This window comes from Crocuta crocuta, unplaced genomic scaffold, assembly GCF_008692635.1.
Source record: "Crocuta crocuta isolate KB4526 unplaced genomic scaffold, BGI_CrCroc_1.0 scaffold620, whole genome shotgun sequence".
Classification (NCBI taxonomy): domain Eukaryota; kingdom Metazoa; phylum Chordata; class Mammalia; order Carnivora; family Hyaenidae; genus Crocuta; species Crocuta crocuta.
The window spans coordinates 100,405-122,688 of record NW_027527402.1 but is presented as its reverse complement, the minus strand read 5'-3'; the positions used below and the strand labels follow the sequence as shown (position 1 = coordinate 122,688).

The following is a 22,284-nucleotide window of genomic DNA, read 5'->3' as shown; positions in this document are numbered from 1 at the left end:
TAGTGAAATGCGCTTACATTTCTGCTTCCTTTTAGCTTTCTGTTTTCCATTTTCCCTGCTCTCTAGAGATAATCTGTTTCTTCAAGATCTCCTAGCTGTATTCCTCTGTTATTTTTACTCGATACTTGTTAGTGGGCTGGTGGGGGACAAGGAAAATGTATTCTCTGATGCTCTGGTTAACCCTTAATCTTAGATACTGTGATCCTGGGTCTTGGAAGCATGGCCTTCACAAGTGATCCTGCCCCTCCTCCAGCTGTACAGCTGGACCTAGCATATATCCCTGTCCTCAACCCCAAGGAGTAGAACTTTTTTTTTGCCTTGTTCTCTTCCTGAGGCGTAATGGGATTCCACAATACCCTTAGGTGACAATTTTTATAGCTCTTGTCCTTGCAGATTGCAGCTTTTCTTCCATAGCAAAAATCCAAGAAATTGATCTTGGAGGAGTTTTGACAGTTGCTTCTACTCCTTTTCCCCATTATTTGCCCTCCACCCCAGCTTGGCCTCAAACAGCATCATTAGGGAAGCTTTCTAAGAATGCTTCCCTGGGGCGCCTGGGTGGCTCAGTTGGTTGGGCATCCGACTTTGGCTCAGGTCATGATCTCACAGTTCGTGGGTTCAAGCCCCACATCCGGCTCTGTGATGACAGCTCAGAGCCTGGAGCCTGCTTTGGATTCTGTGTGTGTCTCTTTCTGCCCTGCCCTGGTCGCACCCTGTCTCTCTCTCTCAAAAATAAATAAAACATTAAAAAAAAAAAAAGAATGCTTACCTGTGAGCATCTGGTTGAGTTCATGGAGAAAAAGCAAAAGAGTGCAAGCCTTATGTCTATGCCCCTTGGGGACTTCTTATGCTAGCCTATGCTTAGTCTCTAACAATTTGTTAAAATAGTTTTAACTGAGTCTTCTTATCAGTTTACGAGGTATTTAGTGGTTTCTGCCTTGGTTAAAAATATCATGGGTTCTTGCGGTCGCTTCTCTCTCCAGTTTTGTTTCAGTTGTTTGCTTTGCAACCTCAATTCCCTGATGGGTTCAAGAAAAGTAATTAATTTGCATTTTTTCCTGCTTTTTGTTGTTGGCATAATGATGAGAGCAACATGCTTTCCAGCTCATTAAGTCTCTAAGCTGAAATTCAAAGTCTACATAACCACTTTTTAAAACTATTTGGCAGTTTTTAATAAAGTTAAGCATGTGGTTTCTCTGTGACCCAATAACTCTACTCTTAGGCAGAGTCTCAAGAAAATGGATGTATAGTTCACAAAAAGACTTGTAGGAGGAGGTTCAAAAAAGATTTTTTTCAGAATAGCTCAAGCAAACAGTATGCCTATCAGTAGGAAAATTGATAAAAAATTGTGGTTTATCATACAGTGCAGTGCTACACAGTTATCTAAAAAAACATACAAATCATAACATTGATGAATCTAAAAAACATTTTGTTGAATGAAAGAAGCCAGACACAAAAAAAGTACATATTATTTTTTTTTCTTTAAATGAAGTTCAAAAATAGGAAAAACCAATCTACGGTAATCAAATGAGAATAATAGTTACTTCTGTGGGTTGAGAGTGTTATTATCTGGAATGAAGCATGAAAGGATTTTCTGGGACCAATGGAAATGTCCTATATAATTGATTTAATAGTTGATATATATGTTATATACATGTAAAAATTGATCAACCTGTAAACTTAAGATTTGTGCATTCTCCTATATGTGAATTATAATTCAATTTTTAAAATAAAATGAGGGGCACGTGGGTGGCTCAGTCGGTTAAGCGTCCGACTTCAGCTCAGGTCATGATCTCACGGTTTGTGAGATTGGGCCCCGCATCGGGCTCTGTGCTGACAGCTAGCTCGGAGCCTGGAGCCTGTTTCAGATTCTGTGTCTCCCTCTCTCTCTGACCCTCTCCTGCTCACGCTCTCTCTCTCTCTCTCTCTCTGAAATAAATAAAAATGTTTTTAAAAAAATAATGAAATGAAATGAAAAAGGGACACCTGGGTGGCTCAGTTAGTTCAGCATCCAACTCTTGATTTCAGCTCAGGTCATGATCTTGTGGTTGGTAGGATTGAGCTTCATGCTGCCAACACAAAGCCTGCTTGGGATTCTCTCTCTCTCTCTCTCTCTCTTTCTCTCTCTCAATAAATAAATATTTTTTAAAAAGTAAAAATAAAATGAAAGAGATAAAAGCAGGAGGCACTTTTTAGTAAAAGTTTCATCTCAGGATTGTTCAGAACCAGACCTAAATATTAAGTCACTAAGACTTAAGTGTTTTTCCCCATTTTTGCAACTCTCTGCTTCTTTTTCTTTTTTAATGTTTTATTTATTTATTTTGAGACAGAGAGCAGGTGAGCACAGGAGCCAGGGATGGAGAGAGAGACAGGAGAGAGAATTCCAAGCAGGCTCTACCCTCTGACAATGAAGAGCTTGATGCAGGCTCAAACCATGAGATCAGGACCTGACCCAAAATCAAGAGTTGGATGCCCAACCAACAGCCACTCAGGCACCCCTGCATCTCTCCCCTTCTCTACCACAGTAAGAGTTCGGTACATATCACCTTTTGCAAATCATATCAAGTCACTTTCTTTGCAATGTTTCCTTTGGAGGAACGAATGCAATTGGTGCATGCACACACACATATTTAATGGGGGAGGGAATCATGTCTGAGGTCACTGCCCCATGGATAATGGGATAGGAGGTTGGTATCCCGGGCAACACAGCCGGCAGAAATCTCAAGCATTTGGTCTTCCCAGCAAAAGGAAAATAAGCTCAGAGTATTTGGGTTGTTCTAGTGGGTACAGAAGAATGGACCCAAAGATCTCTGGGAAAGGAGTGAACCTCAGGAGCTGCCCTGCTACCAGGAAAGCTGTTGGATTCTGCATTCTGCTAGAAGCCCTCTCACATATGGCTGTATGTCCTATCTCTAGTAATTCCTGCCATGTTGCAAGGAGTGGAGGGGGGTAAACCTAGCTGGGTGCTGCCAAGTTCTAACAGATTAATTCTACATTGCCTGGTGATTTTTCTAAAGTAAACTCTACCCCCAATGTGGGCCCCAACTCACAACCCCAAGATCAAGAATCACATGCTCTACTGACTGAGCCAGCCAGGAGCTGTGTAGCTTGGTTGAGTTTTACTTCAAGCACAACCTCATTAGCTACTCCAGAGGAAGTGGCAGGGCACCAGTTGCCATTGGGGCACAGTCTAGGCTGTCTCACTGGTCAGTGTCCTTGGGTACAAAAATAATTGAGTTAACCTTCAACAGCGGCCTCAGAAAATATCCTCCCTCCTGCTATGGACCAGCAGAGGCTCAGACGTCTGGCTGGAAGCCAGGCTTTTCTGTGAGGATGGGCAGGAATGATGGTAGAGTATCAATAATGTCCCACAAACCACTTTCAAGGTTAGGACAAACTGGAAGCAAGGGGCATCTGGAAGGTATAGCCTGGAATTTAGAGAAGCATCAACTTTGAAAAACTGATAAAAATCTGTAGATCCAGAAAATGCAAATATACACATGCACAGAATCTTCATGCAATTGAAAATTGTGAAATTCATCCCCAGGGTCCCTAAGAGGCCATGTGCCTTAGATTAAAACAATTTTGTTTAGTCCAGGAATGTAGTCTGAGAACTAAAACCAGAGCAAAGTAACATGTTGTTACTTATTATTACATATTAATAGGTTACAATGTGTAACACATGGTAAAGATACAGAATTTTAGAGCTTAGAGAAAGTGACTGAAACAACAGTTCATAGAAAGGAGCCATGTTTGAAGCACTTTAAGGTTTATGGATGGTTGGGACACTGAATCCGTTTGGGCAGGAAAGGATTATTAAATAAAATAGGGGAGTAAATGGTGTAACAGGTATGGAGAAGGGAAATGGTGGACTAGATTTGAGTAATCTTGAAGGTCAGGTACCTGTGGGATACCCATGTAGAAATGCCCAACAGACAGTTGAAAAAGGATTTGTCCCCACTAAACAGGATAAAACTGCAGATATGGGTTTGGGAATCATTGCCTTGATGGCTGTTAAAGCGATGGACATACATGAAATCAACCATGTATGTATGATGGAAAAGAAAGGTAAAGACTGAGGAAAGAAGGGTAAAGCAGGATTCTTATGATGCTTGATATTTACAAGAAATGTGGAAGATTATCAAATATCCAGGAAAGAGTACAAAATTCTCACCACTCTGACTAGGTTGGTTGTAGGCATTGTTTCTCCCTAAGTTTTATTAGCAATGATTTACAGAAGTTCAATATTGGAATTGAGTTGGGAATCTATGAGTACCCTTAGAAAGTTCTTATTATGTTATTGTGTGTATTCTGTTGTCTGTTTTTACTATCAACTACATAGATGAACTTGAAATCATTAAAAAATCAATGTCATGGGGCGTCTGGGTGGCTAATTCTGTTAAGCATCCAGCTCTTGATTTCGGCTCAGGTCATGATCTCACAGTTTGTGAGATAGAGCTCCTTGTCTGGCTCTGTGCTGACAGTGTGGAGCTTGCTTGTGCTGACAGTGTGGAGCTTGCTTGGTATTCTCTCTCTCTCTCTCTCTCTCTCTCTCTCTTTCTCTCTCCCCCTCTCTCCCTCCCTCCCGTCCCTCCCCCACTCACACTCACTCATGCAGGTTCTCTATAAATAAATAAATAAGTGAGTAAATAAACAAACAAATAACCTTTTTCAAAAAAAATCAATGACATGTATATTTTTGAACTCCTGATATAACAAAGGTAGATATGACAATCTTTTTAAAAGATTAGTGTCTACATGAAAAGATGCTCAACATCATTCATCGTCAGAGAAACACAAATCAAAACTAAAATGAGATATGTCACTTCATACCAGTAGGAATGGTTAAACACAGGAAACAACAAATATTGGTGAGGATGCAGAGAAAAGGGAACCCTCTTACACTGTTGGTGGGGATGCAAACTGGTGCGGCCACTCTGGAGAACAGTATGGAGGTTCCTCAAAAAGTTAAAAATGCAATACATTACCAGGATGATTCAGCAATTGCACTACTAGGCATTTACCCAAAGGAGACAAAAATACTGATTCAAAGGGATACACATAGCAACATTATCAACAATAGCCAAGTTATAGAAAGAGCCCAAATGTCCATCAACTGATGAATGGATAAAGAAAAGGTACTATATACATGGACTGGACACTATATATATATGTATATATGATAGAATATTATATAGAGAAATAGTATATATAATGGAATATTACTCAGCCATCAAAAAGAATGAAAACTTGCCATTTGCAGCAACATGGACGGAGCTAGAGTATATTACGCTAAGTGAAATAAGTCAGTCAGAGAAAGACAAATACCATATGATTTCACTCACATGTGAAATTTAAGAAATAAAACAGACATGGGGGGAGGGGAAAACCAAGAAACAGGCTCTTAACTACAGAGAACAAACAGTGGTTACAGGAGGGGAGGTGGGTGGGAGAATGGGTTAAATAAGTGATGATGGCTATTAAGAAAGGCACTTGTGATGAACACTGGGTGTTGTGTGTAAGGGTTGAATTACCTAAATTCTACATCTATAACTAATATCACACTGTATATTAACAAACTAGAATTTAAATAAAAACTTGGAGGGGTGCCTGGGTAGCTCAGTCAGTTAAGTCTCTGACTTTGACTCCAGTCATGATCTCATGGTTTGTGGGTTCGAACCCCATGTCGGGCTCTGTGCTGACAGTTTAGAGCCTGGAGCCTGCTTCAGATTCTGTCTCCCACTGTCTCTACCCCTCCCTTGCTTGTGCTATGTCTCGGACTCTCAAAAATAAATAAACATTTTTAAAAAATTTTAAATCTTGGAAAGTAAAAAGATAAGTGTTGATGCATAAAAAATTGATGTCTAGATCTATTTATAGAAAGATAAAATTCCTCATGAAGATGTTTTCACAAGGGTTTTCTCTAAGAAACTGATGTATGATGTGGAAATACAAATTGTAAAACTGAATTTTCAATGTGCAGGGATTTTAAATAATATGGCTTCTAAAGTTATATATGATGCTTTTTTATAAAGGCCTTGAAACGTGACTTCTAATCACTTGAAGCCAGTCCCCAAGGAACATTGTGGCATACACTATATATACACAGTGCAAACAGAACCACAGTAAGACATTTCCTTTGTTCTGACTTACTAGACTAATTTCTTGCAGGCCAGGGGAATGGGGTAGGGTATGAAGTAGTGTCCAATCCATTCTTTTCTCTCTCTCTCTCTCTGATGTGCTCATAAAACAACTATGTTGAATTATAACCATTATCACCATCATCAATATTATTATCATCATCAAAATCCATCGTTAATAAGCACCATTTACACACTACACTTTGATACCACAGAATCTACATACATATGAAGAGTTACATATGAACTTCAATCTCAAATCCTTGGCTGTTTAATAATGACCTCATTCTCCACAAGCACGTGGGATAGATTTCATAGGAAAAATCATTTAAGAGTATGTTTTCTTACCCTGCTTCTGTAAACAAAAATGTCTGGCTTTACAAAAATTCTTGCCTGGGGCTCCTGGATGACTCAGTCAGTTAAGCATCTGACTCTTGGTTTTGGCTCAGGTCAATGATCTCACAGTTTGTGACTTAAAGCCCCCGCCTGCCACCCTTCTGGCTTTACACTGACAGTGTGGAGCCTGCTTGGTGCTCTCGCTCTCTCTCTCCCCCCCCCCCCCCGCCTCTCTCTCTCTCTCAAAATAAGTAAATAAACGTAAAAAAATCTTGCTTAATGTTGTTTTTAAAAGATGGGGTTTTTAAAGATTAAATTTGGTATAATCCATCCAAATGGATTCAAAAAATGAAACTGGGGTGAATGGGTGGCTCAGTCAGTGAGCGTCCAGCTTCGGCTCAGGTGATGATCTCACAGACCATGGGTTCTAGCTCCTGCATCGGGCTCTGTGCTGACAGCTCAGAGCCTGGAGCCTGCTTTGAATTCTGTGTCTCCCTCTCTCTCTCTCTTCCCCTCTCCCCCTCATATTCTGTCTCTCTCAAAAATAAATAAAACTTTAAAAAAAGAAACAAAACTTTGAAAAGTGCCTTTGAAAAGATGCAACATTTTTACATACTTGAACCAGGATTTTCCAAACTGAGTAATGAGTACAGACACACATTAGATAATAATCTTATTACTTATTAAATACCCATTATGTGCTATCCTCTTACATGAATAACATCTAAGTTTCTTATATGTATTAACTCATTTGGTTCTCGCAACAACCACTAAGACCACTTATTACGCCCATTTTGTAGATCAAGAAACTGAGGCACAGAAAGTTTAATTCATATAATCATAATTGCTATTTTTAAATCATAATTGTTATTTAAAATACTTTGTTACCTGATAATGATATCTTATATTTGTAAAGTGCTTTATAGTCTTCAAAGTATATTCATTCTTATTTTTTATTCTAGTAATTCAAGGCACATGATTAATAGGAAGCCCAATTTTCATTACAAATTCCAAATCTCAGGTCCTTGAGGAACCTAAAGTATTTAAATTTCAATAGAAAGTTGGTACTGAAGTTAAACATACTTCTAAAAATCTAAATATAAATGGTGGAAAATAAGCCTAGAGTTCTTAAAAGAGGAAATTTTGTTTTTTGCCTTGGCAATAAATGAAATGTTTTATTGACTAACCTTAAGGAATTTATTTCTTCAAAGGAAACAAAATGGGGAAAAATTAAATCAGAGTAACTAGTGTGATTGTGAAAACCCTTACAGCACGTAAAGGAAACATCTATTCATATTTTATTTCAATAACACAAAGCAATGATGAAAAATTTTAAGTCTAATGTTCATGTAAATTTCTGATCTACTTAAAACACACACACACACACACACACACACACACACACAGTATCAGCACATGGGAAGCTTTATCTAAAAAAAAAAAAATCCAAATGATTTCACATGCTTGTGGCAAAGTTATTTCATTGCTGTGGAATATATGAGCTTTTTTCATCTGGTCCAGATTCCTACTGTACAAGTCTCTGTAATATGGGTGCCTGGGAACAGATGAAATAATCAGAGGTCACTGTATAGGACACGGCTTCTCCAACTTTAATGTGCATGTAAATCACCTTCATTTTCAACACACCCCTGGGTGAAGCCCAAGTCCCTGGTTGAGGCACCATGCTTTAGTGCCAAGAGTCTTTCCAGGCTATTGCTACCTAACAATCAGAGCTGCCCAGCCCCTAATTCATAGGTTTAAAGTCCTTCCTTAAATTTACCAAGAAAATGTTTACATCTTGTCTCAAAAATTCATTCCAGTATTAACATTTCTTTCAGCCTTTCATACCTCACTTTCGCTTCTCCTATTGTAAAGGGGAAAGGGGAGACAAGTTCCTATCTTTTTTGGCATGCAAGAGCTCTCTGGCTATAACATTTTTCAAGCTGTGAAATTCTCATTTCCTTTCAGTATTTTCCAACAGTCTTATCTTGGTAGTGGGTAATTGTCAATTCAAATCAGTTTAGTTCCTCCTTAACGTCTAACGTAGCCCAAGGCTAGGTATTATGCAGAAATCCAAAGGGAATAAGGTTCTTGCCCTCCTCAAACTTACAATCTAATGGGAAGATAAATTGTAGTATAAGGCAGAAAACTTTGTAACATTTTGTTTACTTTTTAAATGGTTATTTAAAAAAAAAAAACTTTTCTTTGGTCACACACACGACCTGTCCTTGAACAGGTGTAGGAATAGGACACTTGTTACATTTCGAATATTAGCCCCCTGAGGTCATGGTCCAGACTTTTCAGTTCTGTGCTGGAAACTAGGCTGGGACCTGGCATACAGTGTGCCCTCAATAAATGTTTGATAAATGAAGAAGGGCCATAAACAATGTCTATGGGAGTAGAGATAACAAAAAGTTTCTTTAAAGACTGAAACTAATAGTACACTATATTAACTAACTAACTGTAATTAAAATTAAAACTTAAAAAGCTAAAAACAATTCTCTGGCAACTATATATCATTAATAATAAAAAAAAACTATCCCATTTATTGAGTTTATATGCTCAAAGTATAAAATTGGTGCTCAAATAAAGTCTAAATTTCAAAGGAACAAAATCTAAGGGCGTGGCATTGCCATGGACCCTAAAGGGATGGGCATTTGAGGTAGAGAATGCAGAGAAGCAAACACATGGAAGTTAGATGCCCAGCATTGCTTCTTTTCTCCTGAACTACCCAAGTTTTGTCCCTCTCCCATGTGTCCCAGATCACACATCCTTTTAAAAACAGGAAGAGCAAGGGGCGCCTGGGTGGCTTAGTCGGTTAAGCGTCCGACTTTCGCTTGGGTCATGATCTCGCTGTTCGTGGGTTCGAGCCCCGCGTCGGGCTCTGTGCTGACTGCCAGCTCAGAGCCTGGAGCCTGTTTCGGAGTCTGTGATTCCCTCTCTCTCTGACCCTCCCCTGCTCACGCTGTCTCTCTCTCTCTCCTAGAAATAAAAAAAAATAAATAAAAAAAATAAAAATAAAAACAGGAAGAGCAAGCCTACAGACTTGTTTCTATTAGATTATGATTTAGAGTTTTGTGTTGTATTTCCATAGCAAAGATCCAGATTAGTTCACCTGTGAGACCCCTCCCATCTCAAATGGCCTATGATGATGATGAAGGTGAACCTGTTGTCACCAGTTCAGTTTTGGAAACCTTCCTGCCAAATTTGTAATTAGCCTGGCAATGGCACTTCAAAGTGGGGTACTGTGTTCTTCTATCCTTTTGTACATATTATAAATTCCATTACCGTGCCTCTTAATGCTTGCCGAGCCCATGCTAAGTGCCAGGCACTCTGTGTAGATTGCCCCCATGAATTCTCAAAGCAACTTTAAAGTACAAATACTATTATTAACTCTGTTTTGCAGATGAGAAAACTGAGGTTTCAAAACGTTATTCCAAAGTCTCAGTTGTGACCACTGAATAGCCTGCCTTCCCACACTAATGTATGATCCAGGCACCTGCTCAGGACTCTGCTTACTCGATTCATTCCAAGCATTCCTTGGTAATCCACTTGGCATACTGAACTGAAATTTCCTCACCTTTCTTCTTAGTTGAGATATGTAAATATAAATATCAAGGACTTACATGTATTCTTTCTTTATTTCTTAACCTTTCAACTTGTTGTTTCACAAACAACTTAAACTACGTAAACAAGCATTTTCTTTTAAGTAGTCACAGAGCCCGACCTTGAACTCACAACCCTGTTTAACCGAGGAACCCAAGCATTTTATAATATAGAAGGTAATGGGATTTCATCACTGGAGATGCTCAAGTGAAGTCCACATTGTGTATCTCCTATGAAGAGGATTGATTCAGGTCTTAAGTGAGGACCATTCAAGTTGTTTCTAACGTTCCTTTCAGCCCTGAGGTTTTATTGTTCCTACCAGTGTCATTTATGCATCTGAAAATATGGCATGAGTAAAACAATGGAAATTTCATATTTCATGTAGTTGCATCAGACCCAATATATCAATGTACTGCTTAATATTAATCCACTCTAACGACATCCCTTTCTACCATTTATGGGCACCTTCTAAGATGGTAGACATTTCAAATGACTGAAAGCTTCCTTGGCTCCAATATTGTGTTATAGATAGATAGATAGATAGATAGATAGATAGATAGATAGAGTTAGATAGATAGAAAGATAGAGAGAGAGAGAGAAATAGATGATAGATATAGATATGGATATAGATATACACTATATATTTCCGTATTTTATTTTATCTTATTTAAAGGTTTCAAAATTTTTATTTTGAAACAATTATAGATGTGTAAGAAATTGCAAAGAAATGTACAGAGTACTGTCATTATATATACAAAATACATGGGATTTTTTATTTCAAAAGTAGTGCATGTTCTCTAAAAAATTTCACATAAGTTAAAAGTACATAAAAAGTAAATAAAATATCTTCACCTTCATATAACGCTGTGCTCAGCACCACTGTTAACAGTTTGGTGTGTGTCCTTCCAGTCTTTTGTTAAATTGCATACATGGTGGCCAAATAGAAGCTTATCAAACAATCAACAGCCCCCAATATAATAGTAGCTTCTGTTTATGGGTACTTATGATGTACCAGGATGTACGTGGGCATTTGTACACATGTTCATGACAATCCAATATAGAAAGTATTTATTAAGATTTGCAGGTGGGGAAACTGATACGGTTGCACAGCTACTTACGTAACACTGGAGTTTAACCCAGGTCTATCTGACTCTGAAGGCCATAATCTTTTCAACTCACTATCCTGCAGAGAATGTTCCATGGAGTGAGAGAGAATACTAACTAGGGGAAAATATCTGTATCTTTTGAATTTCCTAAGAATTCAGCCAAATCAGCATTAAAGAAAAAAACCCAAAAACCCCACAAAAGTTAATGTTAACATCAATCAGACCAATTTCTCGGAATTCTGCTGATAGAGTAGAATTATTGACTGTTCCACCAATGTCCCTCCCCATGGGTGGTCCCAGAATAAGAGTATGTGGCGTTCATCAGGCTAGGGTTTCTCAGCATCAGTTCTTCCTCAAACGTGATATAGATCAGTATCTCTCTTTTTTTTTTAATTTTTTATGTTTTATTTATTTCTGAGAGAGAAAGAGAGACAGCATGAACAGGGGAGGGTCAAAGAGAGAGAGAGATACAGAATCTGAAACAGGCTTCAGTCTCTGAGCAAGCTGTCAGCACAGAGCCCGACGCGGGCTCAAACCCACGAACCATGAGATCATGACCTGAGCTGATGTCTGATGCTTAACCGACTGAGCCACCCATGCGCCCCTAGATCAGCATTTCTTAACCAGTGTCTTTAGTCTTAGATTTGAGAAGAGGGTGGCTCTATAGGAGTCTCACAGGAAAGCACACCCTTCCCCTGGACCATCCCATGGACAATATAAAGCCATTGTTAAAATTTGAGTTTCTTTTTATGAATGTGCTTGCCAGAACAGAAGGGGGTTGGCTTCCACCAATGTCCTCTCCATGACAGGCACATCAGGTCCTTGACCCTGCCATCATGAAGCCTGATACTCCCAAAGGCAGCTGATATCTCTGCCTACTAAAGATGAACAAGGAACCAATCCTTGAGGTGTAAATTCTGCTCATCAACAACCCAGACTAAAGTCTGTAGAGAAGGAAAAATACAAAATCCATCACTTGAGTCAGGTCTACAGAGAAAGAAGAAATTGAGAAGGGACATTTCAGCTGAACTTGGGAGGACATTTCTGTCCAGCGGTTTTGGTTCAAACATTTCCTGCCCTGAGAAAAATAGCAGCCTGTGGGGACACAAATATGGCAGCATGGCCTCTTGGCCTGTGCTGATCTTAACATCCTCTTCCTGTAAGAGCAGTGGTTCCAATGGAGACCTATTGGTGGGGTTGGCTGTTTCCAAGCAGACAACAACAATTCTGCTTCTTCCTTCCCCAGGCAATAAATCTTCTCAAAGGCAAATGAGTGAGAATGAAATTATTTAGAAATAACCCTGAATCTAAGAGATTTCTAACACAGGGACTATGGGGGAGGGAAATCATTCACAAACTTCAGGGCTCTATTACAGTTAATAAATTGCTTTCATTACAACCTCCCAAACATCCATTAGTTGCAACATGATGATTGGAATGTCCAGCTAGTGAATAAATATGTTTCCAAATAGAAGTGTTATGCAAATTTAATTATATTAATTTAAGTAAATATTTTGTGTGTGCCTATTATCACATTATAATGCATCATCTAAAAAATGGCTCCATCCTTTCTCCCTGAAAATTATTCCTGTATGTCCTGTTTGTCAAAAATAGAGTACTAACACATTGCATTCTATATCATTTATTATAAACTAAATTTTCAATCATCTTATTTCATTAAGGAATTCAGGCACCCCCTCAGGTTTTGGAGTAGATAATTGCTAAAGTAATTCTACTCTGGTTCTTCATATAAGTACTGTGGTAGAAACTGACATACATATGGAAAAATATTAAAAATGTCATTACATAAATGCCTTCAACATGATAATGAAAATATACAGAATATTTTATAATATGCTCTTAATAGGTAAATACATCTTGACGTGGGACACAGCTTTTCTCATTTGTGATGGTAAGTAAACCACTTACCACTGACTCTCACAGAAAGTCTTGGATTTCTGGCTTTGTTAGCAGGGCTTGCTTCTCTCTACTTTAGTTCCTGGAATGGAGAGGATACTCTTTGGTAGAACAGACTGTCGACCGCCACGCCTTATGAGGAGAACATGACGTTCCAGGAGATGCCTTGAGCATACTCATTGCCTAATGCAAGAGTCAAAAATTCTTTGATCTCTTAATGAATTCATTTTTCTAGAATGGACCTTTATAAATGCCTGTGGACCAATCTTTTGGGAATACTCATGTAATCTCTAAGCAGCTGTTCTGGGATTCCTCAGAGTGCAAACACAACTCAAGGGCAACAGGATGAATAGAAGGCACAGAAATGATGAACAATTAATTCTCTCTTGGATTCATTAAAGTCATGGCAATCATCTTTTCCCAGCATGCAATGAGGACTTCAGCTTCCTTTCTCTTTAGGGACATTTATGAGTAAAGTTCAGTAGTAGATTTCTTCTATTAAGAAGTTGGGGGTGGCAGAAGCCTATGAGATTGGCTTCTTCTCATTATCATCAGGAAGAAGAGAGGTAAGTGTGGGTGTTGGATTTGGCTGCATTCTATGAAGCATGAGGAATTTTCCCCTCAGACCTGGACTCCATGATAGTGTATGTTATGCCAGTGGATGTGTATTAGGGGTGTAGTACTAAAAACTCACTCTATTGGCACTAAACCTCTCCTAGTTAGAGCTGCTCTCCTGGACATGGTGCTTCCTTCTTCCCCCACCAACATCCTTATACCTTCATGTCCCCAGATTTCTGGCCCTGCCATTGCTCATGACCTGACAATGACATTATTGGTATGGAGTTTTAAAGGAGAAAATGGCACAGACATCAAACAGCTCTGTAGGTCACAGTTGGGAAGAAGGCTGTAAGTTTGAAATTTTTGTAGTATTTTACTTCACCAAAATTAGGATAAAAACATTAGACGGTGTCAAGAGTTAAGTGTCTAAAGCTCAAACACTCCCTTAGTGACATGAGTTTGTCCATATGTGAAGGAGAAATACAGAAGTGATGCTTATTAAAGACCCTAGAATCATTGGCCATCAAGGACACACAAACCAAAATCAAACTGATATAGTACTTCACACATACTAGGATGGGTATACCACAAAGAACATATAATAACATGTTGGTGTGGAGGTAGAGAAATTGGAATCCTTATACACTGTAATGTAAAATGGTGCCACTATTTGAAAACAACTTGACAGTTCTTCAAAATGGTAAACATAGAGTTACCATATGAGCCACAATTACACTCTTAGATATTAACTCTATATAAATAAAAATATATGTTCACAACAGCATTATTCATAACAGCCAAAAAGTGGGAACCACCAAAATGTCTATCAAATAATAACTGGATAAGTAAAATGTGGCTTATCTATAAAATGGAAATCATTTAGCAAGAAGAAAGAATGAATTACCAATACATCCTACAATATGGATGAACCTTGGAAACATCCCAAGTGAAAGAAACCAGACACACAAGGCATATATATATTTTATGATTTTATTTATATGAAACATCCAGAATATGGATGCCCATAGATACAGAAAGCAGATTAGTGGTTGTCTAGTGCTAGTTGTCCACTCCTGCTAAATTGGGAGAATATGGGGAGGTTTTTTAAAATATGTGGGCACTGGGGTGCGTGTGTGTGTATGTGTGTGTGTGTGTGATGGATTATGAAAATGTTCTCAGATATCAGTGGATTAGAGAACACAGGACATTTAAGATCACAGTGTGTGAAATGCTTGGCACAGGTATAGCTGTTTGTCCTGGTGGAATGGGGCATTATAATTATCAGAAGATCATATATAGAAAGAGAGCACCATTATCATTACAATTAGAAGGTTCATGTGTTTATTGTGTAAAAACTTTTCCAAAATGAAAACTTGATCTAATTGCTGATCTCATTTGAGAACCCACATTACCTAGCTAGCTTCCTCAGAGCACCCTTGACCTCCTTGTTTCTCAGACTGTATATGATGGGGTTCAACATGGGGGTGATGACACAGAAGAGCACAGAGACCAGGATATCCATGTCCAGGTTGTAGCCTATGTTGGGTCTGTCATAGTTGAAGTTGGCTGTTCCAAAGAAGACCACCACCACAGTGAGGTGGGATGCACAGGTAGAGAAGGCCTTGCTCCTGCCTTGAGCAGAGGGAATCCTAAGAATGGAAGAGATGATGAGGATGTAGGACACCCCAGTGAACAGGCAGGGGCTCAGGCCAATGGTGGCACTGGCCACATGGAGCACAGACTCATTGAGAGAGGTGTCTGAACAGGAGAGCTTCAGGAGCAGAGGAATGTCACAGAGAAAGTGGCTGATTTGGTTGGGCCCACAGAGAGTGAGTGTGGCTGCCAGCATCGTGTGTGTCACAGAATTCACCAGCCCACACAGCCAGGACCCAGTCACCAAGAAAACACAGACCTTCACATGCATGAGGACTGGATATTGAAGAGGGTGGCAAATGGCTACATAGCGATCATAAGCCATGGTGGCCAATAAGACACCCTCAGTGCCAGCACATATCACAAGGAAAAAAATCTGGGAAAGGCAGCCCTCATACGAGATGGTCTTCTTCTCCCGGAAGAAGTTCACCAGCATGACCGGGATGGTGGTGGATGTATAGCAGATGTCCAAGAAACTCAGGTTACTGAGGAAATAATACATTGGAGTGTGGAGAGCAGGACTGATTCTAGTGGCTGTTATTATGAGCATGTTCCCCAGGAGTGTTGTCAGGTAAATGAGCAAGAAAAGCAGGAAGAACAAGCCCTGTAGTTTGGGGTGGTTGGAAAATCCCAAGAAGATGAATTCAGTGACATCTGTCTGATTGTTCATTTCAAGTGGTGTCATAGCTACAAAACAATGAGAAAAAAAAGAAGCCATAATGAAAATGCACAGAAGTCACCCCCAAATGGATCTATAAACTTACATAGCCATGTCAAATGATGTGGGATATAGGACGATCTGAACTGTGGAGGGAGATGTGCAGGAGTGTCCTCAGAAAGATCACAACTTTTCATTCCACAAATCCAGCTGTCTCAGGCCCAGGGACCTCCCATGAATTTGCATGACTAGTAGTAGATGACAATAAATGTAGACTTGGTTAAACCCAACAAAGAACCACTAACCTCTGAATTAGTGTGACCTCGTTTCTCGTTGTCTTAGTGATATCTTTCATTTTTTTTCTAACAAATAGTTTTACTGCAAAAAATGTTTTTAATGTAGAAAGATACAAACAAGAATTTAATTACCTGCGGAATCAGAGCCAGTGCTACGTTTCAGTGTTCACAAATGTAGTGGGTTGGTTTTGTTTTGTTTTTTTTTTTGCAGTTATGTAAATCTTGACCTCTATTTATAGCTTTAAAATATTAGGAGCACTTGTTGTGATGAGCACTGGATGATGTATGGAAATGTTGAATCTATACAACTTGAAACTATGAAAATACTGTATGTTAATTATACTGGAATTAAAATAAAATTTTAGGAGCAAAATTTCCTAAATTAGAAAGGAAGAAGTAAACATTCACAGATGACAGGATCCTATATATAGAAAATATCAGAGTTCACAAGAACATTATTATAGCTCATAAACAAATTCAGTAAAGTCACTCACTCACACACACACACACACACACACACACACACACGTTATGTTTCTATGTACTAACAATGAATAATCCAAAAAGGAAGTTAAACCAATTCCACTTACAATAATATCTAAAAGAATCAAGTGCTTACAATAAATCTTACTGAGGAAGTGAAAGGCCTGTACACTGAAAACTATGAAACATTGCTAAAAGAAATTAAAGAAGGTATGTCTAAGTGAAAAGGTACCTATGTTCATGGATAAAAAGACTTAACATTGTTAAGATGTTGATACTACCCAAAGTAATGTACAGGTTCAGTGCAGTCTCCATCAAAATTTATATCATTTTCTCACAAAAAAGAAAAAATCAATTTTCAAATTCATATTTATTGAAAGGGGCCCTGAAAAACCAAAACAATTTTGAAAAAGAATAATAAAGTTGGAGGACTCACACTTCCCCACTTCAAAACTTATTACAATGCCACAGTAATTGAAACAGTATGGTACTGGCACATGGGCAGATATATAAACCAATGAAATGGAATGGAGAGGCCAGAAAGAAATTCTCACATATATAGTTAATAATTTTCAACAAAGGTGTCAAGACCATTCAATGAGGAAAATAACTCCAGAAAGCTGGATATCCACATGCAAAAGAATGAAGTGCACAAAATTAACTCAAAATGGATCAAAGATCTAAACTTAAGAGCTAAAACTATAAAATCTTTAGGAGAAAATTTGGGGAAAATCCTTATGCCATTGGATTTGGTGACTGTCTTATGGATATGACACCAAAAGTATAGGCAATAACAAAAAAATACATAAAGTGTACTTCATCAAATCAAGAAAGTGTCATCAAAGTACACTAACAAGGAAGTAAAAAAGACAACCTCTAAAATAAAATATTTGCAAATCATATACCTGATAAGGACTAACATCAAAAATATATAAAGAACTCCTATAATCTAGCCATAATCAAAAGAAGAACTCAATTCAAAAATGAGCAAAGGACTTGAATAGACATTTCTCCAAAGACAAAATACAAATGACCAATAAGAACATGAAAAAAATGTTTCATATTGTTAGTTTTAGGGAAATGCAAATCAAAAGCATGAGGTCACCTATCAGGATGGCTATAATGAAGAAAATGGAAAATAACATATGTTAGTGAGGGTATGAAGAAATTGGAACCCTTGTGCATTGCTGATGGGAATGTAAAATGGTGCATCTACTGTGGGAAATAGTTTGCCCATTCCTCAAAAAAGTTAAACATAGAATTACCATATGACTCAACAATTCTACTCCTCAGTATATATATCTAAAAGAATTGAAAGCAGGGACTTGAACAGATATTTGTATACCAGTGTTCATAGCATCATTATTCACCATAGCCAAAAACAACCTAAGTGCCCATCAACCAATGACAGGATAAACAAAAATGTAGCATATGTGTACAATGGTCTATTATTCAGTGATAAAAAGAAACAAAATCTTGATATAAGCTAAAACATGAATGGATCCTGAAAACACTATGCTAATATTATGCTAAGCCAGACACAGGACAAATATTATATGATTTCACGTTCATCATGTGCCTAGAACAGGCAAATTCATAGATACAGAAGGTAAAGATTACCAGAGGCTCCTGAAAGGAGGGTAGAATTGGGGGAGCGGGGAGGAGTTATTGTTTAAAGAGTTCAGAGTTTATGCTGAAGACAATGAAAAAGTTTGGGGTATAGATAGAAGTGATGGCAATAAACACACTATGAATATATTTAGTCTCACTGAATTGTACACTTCCAAATGGTTAAAATGATGAATATTGTGTGTATTTTCCCACAATCTTAAAAATAGTAAAAAATATTGAGAGTCAAATTTCCCAGGTACGCATTGTATTTCATCAAACAAAATAAATTTAATATCTCTCTTTTGACTAAACATTCAGAGACTTCCATATCTTTACTATTATAAATACTGGACTGGACTTTCCCATTAAAAAAATATGTGAGTATATTGGATTACTCTTCAGAGTAAATTTTTAAGCCCCTGTGTTTTTAAATATACTGATTTTTAGTCAGTTGGATTATCATCTTTTCAGGGCTTAAAAGATGTGAACATGTTTAGGTAATCATATATACTTCGGTATTTTACTTTATTAAAGGTATCTTATTACCTTACTGAAGTAAACTTTATTAAGCCAAGATTAATCCTCAAACATTGCATGCTTCCTGAAAAAAATAACTGGTACAATTACTAGCTTTCTGTTAAGTATCCATTCTGATAGGTTCACAGCCATTGAACTATGATTTCTGTGCCTTTTTCATTCTTGGAGGTGAGCTATCTTGAGCCAGATAGATGTGGATTCAAATTCTACTTCTTTTTACCAGATGTAGATGGTGGCTAAATCAGCTGACCCCTCGGTTTCCCAGTTTGCTGACTGTGTTCTCATGTTAATAGTGTTTTTGGAAAAAGTAGTATGAGATAATATAACTAATGTGCCTTGTATGTAATAGGGATTCAATCAACTGTAGTCATCACCGATATTATTTTTAATACATACCAAAAAAATTTCAAGATAAAATATTTTCTTTGACTCTGCCTTCCAAATTTTACAAATACAATCACTTTTCACTGCAGTCGCTACTGATAACCCCGTCCAAGCTACCATTTTCTCTTGCCTCAGCCACAGCAGCAGACTCCCACTTTGTTCCCATCCCCATTCCCAGTTAATCTGTCTCCACGCAGTGACAGCTAGAGTGTGTTTTTACAACATGAGCTAAATTATGCCATTCATAAACTCAAAACACTCCAAAGCTTTTCCATCTCACTTAGAATGAAATCTAAAGATCATAAAGCATATGGGATCTGACCTCTGACTGCCTTTCTGACATTACTTTCACACAGTTCCTCCCTTTTGCTCACTTAGCTGGAGCTACACAGGGCTGCTCTCTGTTTCTCACCTCAGCAAACACCTTCCCATCTCAAGGGCTTCTCCTGGCTACTTCCTCTGCCAGACACACTTTCCCCCCAGGAAGCTGCATGTCCCATTTCCTATTTTCATTGAGGTTTTTCTTGAACTGTTACCTCGGCAGGGATACTTTCTCAGACTATTCTATTTAAAATAACAGTCCCATTGCTTTTCACCCCCTTATCCTGCTTTACTTCTCCTTGTGGCACTAATGCTACACTTGGCATGAAATTATTGATCTATTTCCTTCTGGTTGTAGTATAAGCTCTGTGAGACAGAGGTTCAGTTTTGGTCATTCTCTACCCCTAATACCTAAGACAGAGAACCTGGCATACAGCTTGTGCTCAATAAATATTTGCTGAATGAATAAATAAATCTATATTTTTAGGTGGTTGTGGAATTCATATTTTCTGAGTGAAATTCTAGTCTAATTCTTGTCCATTTTGCCTAATTATACTTAATCATTCTTCCATATATCTCTGTCTTCACCTGTGAATATCAACCCATCATGCCTATTGATCTACTTTATAATCTTTAGAGTAAAAAACTTTACACATTGGGAATTTTATTTTTTAATGTTTATTTATATTTGAGAGAGAGAGAGAGAGCATATGCTCAGTGGCAGAGGAGCAGAGAGACAGAGAGAATCTGAAGCAGGTTCTAGGCTCTGAGCTGTTAGCTGTGAGCTGTCAGTTGTCAGCAGAGAGCTTGACATGGGGTTCGAACTCACAAGCAGTGAGATCATGACCTGAGCCAAGTCGGACGCTTAACTGACTGAGCCACCCAGGTGCACCTACACATTGGGGATTTTAACATCTTACCCTATATTGGCTTTCTATATAATAAATAATCCTCATTAGTAACAAAAATAAAGATAAAACCTAGCTTATTTTTAGTTCTTTCATATGTTATCAGTTACAGCAAAAGCTAGCCTATTAGAACCGAACTGATATATATGACTTGATTGGCTTTTAAATGTGTCCCCAAATTTGTCTTTCCAAACTATTGAAAGGGCAGAAGGATTTATCAAATTATTCAATCAGCAATCTTGCTCTGTAACTTGACGGGCAGCCTCCCTACAATCCTGTTCAATCCACATTAAACTGAAAATCATACCCTTGGATGCTATCTTTTTGAAAGCAGTGACCTCTCTGAGCCCTAAAATATATCTAGCTCCTCTCTATCTTAAAATTCTTCATTGGCCTACATTCTCTATCAATTTAAGTTCAGATTATTTCACATGGCTTCAGGAAGAAGATCCAGATTTGCCAAGTCCTAAAACATACCATTTTGGAGGCTTTCTTTCTTTCTTTTTTTATTTCTTTTATTTCTTTATTTATTTTTCTATCTATTTATCTATTTATTTATTATTTATTTATTTAAAATGTTTATTTATTTTGAGAGGGAGAGAGAGAGAGAGTGAGTGAATGGGAGAGGGGCAGACAGAAAGGAGAGAAAGAATACTAAGCAGGCTGTGTGCTGTCAGAACAGATTCAGGGCTCGAACCCACAAACTGTGAGATCATGTCCTGAGCCAAAATCAAGAGCTGAATGCTCCACAGACAGCCACCCAGGCACCCCTGGGGGCTTTCTTTTTTTTTTTAATGTGAAAATATTATATTTTAGCAAAATTTTTTGTAATATGATTATGCAGACAGATTTCTAGGGCACCACTCAAGGCTCTAGAAAACACTTTTGCAAACTAGAGCCCTGAAGCTTATTTCAAAAGCATTCATTAATGACAGATAGCCTACTACACTGGTTAAGTTGTGGGCTCTAGAGTTAGATTTCTTTAGGTCAAAACTCATCTCTGTAATTCTTTAAGCATGAGACTTCGGGTAAGTTACTTATTCTCTTTTCTTAATATTTTCATGTCTAAAATAAGAATTGAAATAAAAAAGCTAATGTCTGAAATAGAATAATAAAAATATTTACTCAAACCAAAAATATAAGTGGGCAAATATAACAGTTTAAAAATAATCTAAAAGGGGGCGCCTGGGTGGCTTAGCCGGTTAAGCGTCCGACTTTCGCTTAGGTCATGATCTCGCGGTTCATGGGTTTGAGCCCCGCGTCAGGCTCTGTGCTGACTGCCAGCTCGGAGTCTGGAGCCTATTTCAGAGTCTGTATATCCCTCTCTCTCTGACTCTCCCCTGCTCACGCTGTCTCTCTCTCTCTCTCTCTCTCTCTCTCTCTCTCTCTCTCTCTCTCTCTCTCTCTCTCTCCTAGGAATAAATAAAAATATTTAAAAATAAAATTAAAATAAAAATAATCTAAAGGGACACCTGGATGGCTCAGTCGGTTAAGTGTCTGACCAGCTCAGGTCATGATCTTGTGGTCTGTGAGTTTGAGTCCCACCTTGGGCTTTGTGCTGACAGCTCAGAGCCTGTAGCCCACTTCAGATTCTGTCTCCCTCTCTCACTGCCATCCCCCGCTCAAGCTCTGCCTCTGTGTGTGTGTGTGTGTGTCTCAAAAATAAATACCATTAAAAATAAAAATAATTTAAAAAGACTCTTAATGATTTAGAGAAAAAAATAGCATGCATTGGAGAGCTTGTAACATAAGTAGAAATGAAATATATAACAA

General features: G+C 38.1%; 1 protein-coding gene across 1 annotated transcript; it reads right to left on the bottom strand.

Annotated features, from left to right (window-relative positions):
- Positions 1-15,068: 15,068 nt before the first annotated feature.
- LOC144222972 (olfactory receptor 5J3-like) lies at positions 15,069-16,038 on the bottom strand. Its single transcript, XM_077753678.1, has one exon. The coding sequence runs from the start codon at positions 16,029-16,031 to the stop codon at positions 15,069-15,071; it is 963 nt and encodes a 320-aa protein (XP_077609804.1). The 5' UTR covers positions 16,032-16,038.
- Positions 16,039-22,284: the final 6,246 nt, after the last annotated feature.